General features: G+C 43.4%; 1 protein-coding gene across 1 annotated transcript; it reads left to right on the top strand.

Annotated features, from left to right (window-relative positions):
* The first annotated feature begins 1,973 nt into the window (after positions 1 to 1,973).
* Positions 1,974 to 7,721, top strand: LOC128103213 (spermatogenesis-associated protein 31-like). The gene is made up of 4 exons (XM_052727369.1): positions 1,974 to 2,156; positions 4,221 to 4,293; positions 4,813 to 5,876; positions 5,970 to 7,721. Exons 1-4 carry the CDS (start codon positions 1,974 to 1,976, stop codon positions 7,719 to 7,721), a joined length of 3,072 nt encoding a protein of 1,023 aa, XP_052583329.1.
* Positions 7,722 to 8,104: the final 383 nt, after the last annotated feature.

Raw genomic sequence — 8,104 nt, 5'->3', positions numbered from 1 at the left:
GTAAAAAAAATTTCCCTTTCTCTATAACCTCCCCAGTATTTGTTTCTATTATTAATATAGTCATTTGGATATCTCATTGCAGTTTTGATGGGCATTTCTCTGATGGCTAGGGAGCAAGTAGCATATTCTTGTATTAAAAAATACTGGATTGTTTTGTGAAAGAATATGGCATGTGTGTTTGTATACTGTAAATATATGTACATGTGGCTGGATGTCCATGTGCAAACACATGAAGCAATCCCTAAATCTTTGTGAAGTTAAACTTTATGAAGTCTATATAAAGCTATATATTTATAAATACCATATAAGATTTTAGCTACTTGTAGTTATTTAATACTTAGATTTTTGCTTTTATGTATTTATGTTTTTCTGTTTGAAAAATGAGGCAAAATATAAAAAAAGTTAAATTCATAAAATTAAATGAATATAAAAAGAACTTGAGTTCTTTCCTTGAACTGATGGCAAATAAAAAACATTGCACAAACAAACCAGACTTGGGAACAAAGGAGATACTGAGAGTGAAAAACCTCTGGAAAATATTCAAAATTACAGGGTCAGTCTCAGGTTTTTTTAAATTATTTTTTAATGTGTATGCATGAGTGCCTGCATGTGCATATTTGTACCACATGCATGTTTAGTGTCCACCAAAGCCAGAAGAGGGTGTCGAAAAAACAAACAAACCCAAATAAATATTCATGTGTGTGCATGTGTGTATCTATGATTGCATTTATCCAAGTGTGAGGGTGTTTGTGTTTTCTAGCTAGGCTGGAGTCCAGCAAGCCCAGAGAGAGACCTTCCTCTAGCTACTCCTTTTTGAGCTGGGATACTAAGAACTGGCAGAGAGGCCTAGCTTGTTATGTAGGTACTAGTATCTGAACTCAAATCTTCATTATTGAACAAGTGCTCTTAGCCACTTGCACTATCTCTGCATCCCCCAATCTAAGATTTTTTTAAGGACTGTAAGAATGGCCTTAAGTGTGGTGGTACTGCATGCCTACCAGCACTAGGGAGGCTGAGGCAGATCCCTGTGAGTTTGAGGCCAGTCTGGTCTACAGAGCTAGTTCCAGGACAGCCAAGGCTGTTACACAGAGAAACCCTGTCTTGAAAAACAAAAAATAAAATAAAATAAAAAACAAACAAAAACCCTGGCTTTAAAATACCTCAAGCTAAGATTGGCAAATGAGAAAAGGAACCAGGTAATATATGAATTCCTTAGGGGAGGGAGAGGTTAATAGAACATTAAAAAAAAAAGTTGGTGTGAAGGCCTAGACTTGACTTTATAGGCTCCATTTTAGGGAAAGGGCCACCATCTCAGACCACCTGCTGTACTCAGTTCCAGAAAGGACCTCAGGAATGTGCCATGACAACTTGAAGAGATACAGGGCAGTATGCTCCTGCAGGCATCCTGTCTGTGGTTTATGGCCCTTGAAGATATCTAGATAATCCTGCTGAGCAGTCCAGATAATCCTGTTCATCAGGTTGTGGTTTCCTGACAAAAATCTAACCCAATGGTTTCAAATGTGGTTTCATGCCCGAAGTCTAGACCAATAGTTTCAAAAAAATCACCTTGCCCCATATCCCTTCTACCCAAACCCAAATTGCCAATTCCTGGCTTGTGGTCTTTCCCTATAAAAACTCTATACCTGGGCTTGTGGCCGCCACCACATTTACTTCCATCTGTCCTGCGGTGGCCCAGGTTGAACCTGAATAAAAGGACCCTTATGTGCTTGCATTGGAAACCGGCTTCTAGGTGGTCTCTGGGGGTTTTGCTAAATGGGTACTATAGTTGGAGTAAGTGGAGTTGAAAGAAAGTATCCAGAAGACTGAGGAGGGAGAATTGTCTGTGTTGCCCCTCCCCCACTCTTAGAAGCCCTTTGTGATGTTGAGACCTGGCTTTGTGATGGGGAGTCCCCAGCTCTGTGACCTGGGTTATCCTTCACCTCCCAGGGAGAACTCCCACCAGTTCCATTCAGATGGAGACTCTTTCCTCTCTTCTAGATAGAATATACACCACATGGGTGAGCCTCAGCTCCACTATGTGGGTAATGGACATGATCCTTGCCTTTGTATGTGGACTGGGGCTCTACCTCCTGTTACTTCCCTTCCTTGAGAGTCATCTATCTTCACCTCTACCAAATATAAAGTTTACCAACAAGGTAAGAAACTCTCAATCTAATCTAACAGAATCTAACAGAGAATTCTCTCTCTCTCTCCTCTTTCCCTCCCTGTCTTCCCTCTCTCCCTCTTTCTCTTCCTTTCCTCCACCCTCCCTCTCATTCTTCCTGTCTCTGTGTATATCTCTTAATTTTTAAATTAGCATACAAAGTTTTGGGTTTAATAATGGGATCTTCAAACAAACTTTGTTTTCGTTGTTTGCTGCCTTCCATCTCCCTTTCCTCCCTCATCCCCCTCCCTACCTTGTCTGTGTTCCTCCACTCCCCACAAGCCTCTTTTTGACTTTCATGTAATATGGGTTCTTTTGCCCATCTCCCCTACCTCAACACCACATTTTAGTACAAACTTCCACAAATCAAATAGAGAGATGGCTGGGGAGCCATGTCCAAAAAGAACAGAAATCTATTCTCCTTGTAGCTGGTGGGGCAGGGTTGAGAGAGGACACCAGGGCATCTATCTGGAGCTCACAGTATGTCTGTGAGGTGTGCTGACATGCCAGGGTAAACTTGAATGGCATGATTTCATGGATAGGATCTGCATTCTTGATAGAGTTGGGGATCTCTTTATCAGAGATAGGACAAGCATTGAACACTGGTTCATATATTCCCTTCTTCTGTATAATCCTTTCCTTTGTGATGGGTTGTCTGAGGGTTGAGCTGAGCCTCAAGGGGTATTAGATCAGAGGCCAGAGTGACATCTGGCTTCAAGAAACAGAATTCTACCTGGCAACTATCTACAAAGCAGCTACAAAGGTTTGACTCTTGAGCAGAAGAACAGTGACTGTAGATATCCATGATTGGGCTCACAGTGCATCTATTGGAAAACCAAAGAAAAATATCAGGTGTTCTGCTCTATAACCCTCTCCTTAAATTTCATTAGACAGAGACCTTGCAACCCCAGTGCTATGGGAGGCAGTGACAGGAGAGGATCTCTGGAATTTGGTGTCTCCTAGCCCAGCCCCAAGTTCAGATCCTCTCCTATCTCTGCCTCCCATAACACTGGGGTTACAGGCACATGTGCAACTACATGGCTTCTTACATGAGTGATGGGAACCTGAACTTAGGTCCTCATATAACAATGTTCTTATCCACTAGGCCATCTCCAAGGCTCTCTTTTTATATTTCTTAAAGAAAGAAAACAAGTTGGCAAAAGTGCTCAATAAGTAAGTTTTTGTTTTGTAAGCATGAAGATCTGGATTCAGATACTCAGCACCCAATCAGAAAGCTGGGCATAGTGATATGTGTCTGTAGTCTTGGTGTTGGGAAAACAAATCCAGAAGGATCCCTGAAGCTTCCTGGTCAGCCATCGAGTCTGACTGCATCAGTAAGTTCCAGGTTGAGTAAGAGACTCTGTCTTTAAAACTTAGAGTGACAGGAGAATACTGCCATGGATCTCTGGTCTCCCATATTCATACACATTTGCACATACATGAGAGGGGGAGAGAGAGAGACAGAAAGGGGGGAAGAGAGACAGAGACAGAAAGAGAGAGACAGAGAGACAGAGAGGAGAAATAACAAGTGTTTGTTTGCATTCACTTTAAAAATGTGAAGTTAAAACAACAAAAAAGCAGAACCACTTGCCAAGCTTGGTGGTGTACTTCTTTAAACCCAGTACTAGGAAGACAGAAGTAAGTAGATCTCTGGGAGTTTAAGGCTAACCTAGTTTATATAGTTAATTCCAGGCTAGCCAGGGCTGGGGAGATAGATGTCTTAGCATTTAAGAACACTTGCTGTTCTTCCAGAGGAACCAAGTTTGCTTCCAGAACACATAGCCCACAACCACCCATACTCTAGTTCCAGATCCAATACACACTATTCTGGCCTCTGCTACTGGTCAGGCACACATCACGCACACACACACACACACACACACACACACACACACACACACACACACACAAACACACAGCATTAATCACATATCAAATTTAAAAATTCATGAATATCTGCAGCTTCTCTAGATGAGAATGAAAACCTCTCTCTCTCTCTCTCTCTCTCTCTCTCTCTCTCTCTCTCTCTCTCTCTCTCTCTCTGTCTATTTCTCAGCCTCACCTGCAGATGACCTGGCAGAGCTGGTGCAGGAAAAAGTTTAGGACTCGTTGTAGGAAAGATCCCAAAGGTAAGTCAGTCTCTGCCATTCACTTGCCTGTGAGGAGCTAACACCATGTTTCCCAGGTGAGTTGCAGAGGCCTAAGAGGGAGGTTCCTGGGAAGGAAATAACAATAGCATGCTCAGGTTCCTGTCTTAGAAGAAAACTATAATGAGCCAGCTGACAGGTGTTCCTAACAGGGATGTCTCTGGACTATTAGGAGCAATGTTAACCAGGATTTGGAGGTGGGATCTTGAGTAAAGCTGATTCTTTTTTGAGGTGACCCCATCCTTTCTCCCATAAGTCAGTTAGAAGGATCATGGAGGGTGACAGCTATGGGAGTTACTTATAAATGAATAAGTGCTGTCCATCCATCTACCTTGAGAACACTGTCAGTCATGGATCACATGACCTTGCTCTAGAATCACATGATCAGGCTCTAGAATCTAATCTCATAATCTTTTCTAATGGGGCACCCACAAATTTAACTTACTATAAAAACCCTATGCCCTACCTTCCGTCATCATAACCCAGTCTCCTAATTTCCAGCTTGGGGAGAATGCCTGAAAAAGCTGAAAGAAAAAGGAAAAGATGGATTATTTCTAGAAGAAATTAGCCCAGGACACCATTTGAATTCTTTAGGGAACATGTTTAAGTCACCAAGTACTAAGCAAGACAGTACTACTCTGCCACCTTTCTGGAACCTGAAAGAAAAATCAGAGCAGCAGATGGCCATTCAGAAACTATCATATCCCAAGATTTTGGGGGACCACTTTCAACAGAAATACAACCAGCTTTTCTGGGGTCTTCCTTCTCTGCACAGTGAATCTCTAGTGGCTGCTGCCTGGATCCCTCAGACTTCTACTCTCCCTTCTCCCTTTTTCTTATTCAATGTCATCTCAAGTGGTTATCCAGTTCAAATGCAGGCTCAAATGTCTTCAGTGCTTTCCCACACACATCCCCTGTCCTACCTGGACCTCCAATCTCCACCCTTAATACTGTCTCCACCCCAATTCCAGCCCCCAACTTTGAATCAAGTCCATCTTCAATCCTCTCTTCCAGCCCTACTGCCCTCTTCTCTATCCTACACAAGGGATTATGGAACATCTTGTTCTCAGTCACAAAGTAAGCCACAGTGTCTCCCTACTGAAATACAATACAGGGAAAGACCCTCAGTGACAAAACAACTAGAAAGTAGATTGGCTTTACCCTTGATGGTGCAGAGACCCCAAGAAGTCTATGATGTCTTGACCTCCAACATTTCCCAAGACTTGGCAGTCTCTATCCTTCCTGACAATTTTCCAATTAGCTGTGAGCTCCGGGAGAAACTGGAGCAGCACATTCAAAAGTGGCTCATTCAACACCGATGGGATCTTCCTCAGAAGATCCAAGAATCTCTGGAAGTGATGCAGCTTCAGAGCACAGTAATAGAAAGTTGTCAACCCAGAGAGAGACCTGGCCCCTCAAGACCCTTTGTGTCTATGGGTGAACATAGCATGGATGGCCAGAAGGTGAGATTCAAGCTAGAAAGGGAATCTGGTAAGAATTTGGGACCTATTCTAGGAAAGATCTCAAAACATCCAATCAAGCACTTGGAAAAAAGTCCAGTAAAGGTAGAAGGGACAAATCTTTCAGAGTCAGAAAGAAATCCAGTAAAGAGCTTGAAGAGCGACTCCAGAAATAACTTAACCAAATGCATAGACGAGAATCTAGAAAACGGCCTGAAAGCTCATTTGGGCACAAAGTCAGGGCAAATCAATCAAGGTCTGATCCCTCTGAGTGTGCGTCGATCCTGGCTTGCTATGAACAATGGATTTACCACGCCGGACACCCATATGGAAACTAGAAACTTAGCATCCTCGAAGAGTTCAGAGAAGTCTGTGAGCTCTTTACGGAAGCTTGCCTTTCTTGATCCAGGCATTCAACAGGCCCTGGAGGCACATGTTGTAAGGTTTTGGGTGAAGCACAGGTGGGGCCTTCCCCTCAAGATACTCAAGCCCATAAATCTCTTTAAGTTGAAAAGTGGTGAGTCCTTGCCCATTGCACTGTATGCCCCACCCTCCTCATCCTCTGTATCTGAGACCAGTTCAGCAGTTGAGGTAGTCGGGTTCCTAGGAAAACCATGTCAGACATGCTTGAGAGAGGTGATAATTAAGGATTCTTCTCCATCACTAGGGAGTCTTCTCCTTGTCTCCTCTCCTTCCTGTAAGGATATCGAGAGAGCCCTGGGAGTGTTTCCATCTGGTGTTGACCAGGAGCCTTCAAAGACCCCACCAGCCAAAACAGAGAGCAGGCATCATTCTGAAACTCCCACACATAAGTTCATGGATATACCCTCTCAGAGTGGGACTGTCTTAGAGAAAGAGAAAGAGACCCAAGAAGTCCTTTTACTGCCTAGAAGGACTAGTGTCCAAAATGCAGGGGCACACAGCCACCAGGCAAAAGTTGTTAGTGAGTTTCCACATAATGTGGAGACAGAATCAATAGGCCAGCCACAAGTCTACACTGCTGCTGTGCTCCTTCCAGAGCATTCCAGGAGCGTGCTTCTTCCTGCAGACACTTTGGCTTCACAGATGTTAGATGACATTGTGGTGGCAGGAGGAGGCAATGGCCTGGTGCAGCAGAAACCCAGTACTCCAAAGCATCAAGTCTCACAGAAGAGCCAAATCAAGGTGTTGGCCCCTACTTATCAAGGTGAGGACAGTAAAAGACAGAATAAAAGAAAGCATGAAGAAGGGTCCAAGTTCACCAGAGTCAAGGAGAAAGAAGACAAATTTAGAAGTAAACACTATCAGTCCCTTCCAAAACCCACACAAGTTCCTCCAGAAAGTCCCTTCCAAAAACTTGTGAGCCGCTTTCTTCGGTGGATTCATCCCAAGAAAACAATCAAAGGGCAGGAATCTCCTCCCAAGAAAGGTAGGCCTACAGCAGGTACTGCCCAGAGTCAACAAAGGCAAGTGAAAAAGAAAGCACACGTGGACAGCAATGTTGCTGAGGCCCAGGAACTTATGACAGCCGTTGGAGAGATGTTAGAAAAGAAAATGATGCTGCAACGTAAACTCTGTGCTTCAAAGTTTGACAAGCACAGAGAAACTCCTCCACCCCCTGTGTCTCAGTCTTCCTATGGCCACAAGCCAGCCTCCTACTCAGAACAAAGGAGAGCACCCAGTCACCCAGTCAATTCCTCCTGTCAGAAGTGTCCTATACAGGACAAGCACATCAGAGACAAACCATCTCAAAAAACTGTACGATTTATCAGTGAACCACAGACCCCTCAGAATCCTAACCTTGTGTCCCCTAACACAAGTATGAACCTAGTGAGTTCCTCCCAGAGTGGAACAATAGTGCCAGGTGTCTCAAGTCACCATCTCCACTGTCCCAGGCACTGTGTTCTTCGAAGGAGTGTCTGTAGCCACCTAGAAAATTCCTCTCTAGTTTTTTCTAGTAGGAAAACATAATCAAAAGAAAAAAAATAGTCCATGTAAAAATTATTTTTCTCACATTAGTACATTCAAGATATTTAATGTAGCCCAAAATATATGTTTTTTCCCCTTATAAAAGGGTAATGGTTTCTGTCTGTTCCATGTTTTATATGGGCCTTGTCTTCTAGCAGGGATAGACTAGAATGGGTGATTAATAGAGATAGTACAAGCACACCTCCCCAAAAACTCCTAACATCAAAACACCTTTGCCAGTGTCCAGGGAGATGGTTCTCTTGGTAAAATGCTTGGTGCAAAAGCATAAGGACCTGAGTTTGGATCTCTGACAATCATGTAAAAAACTAAGCATGGTGGTGCACATTTTTAATCCCATTGCTGGGGAGAGGAAGACAAGAGGATCC

The sequence above is a fragment of the Peromyscus californicus genome, unplaced genomic scaffold (assembly GCF_007827085.1).
Source record: "Peromyscus californicus insignis strain IS unplaced genomic scaffold, ASM782708v3 Scaffold_8__1_contigs__length_139910024, whole genome shotgun sequence".
Lineage (NCBI taxonomy): Eukaryota > Metazoa > Chordata > Mammalia > Rodentia > Cricetidae > Peromyscus > Peromyscus californicus.
The sequence above is the reverse complement of the archived record's forward strand: the minus strand, read 5'-3'. Positions and strand labels throughout refer to the sequence as shown.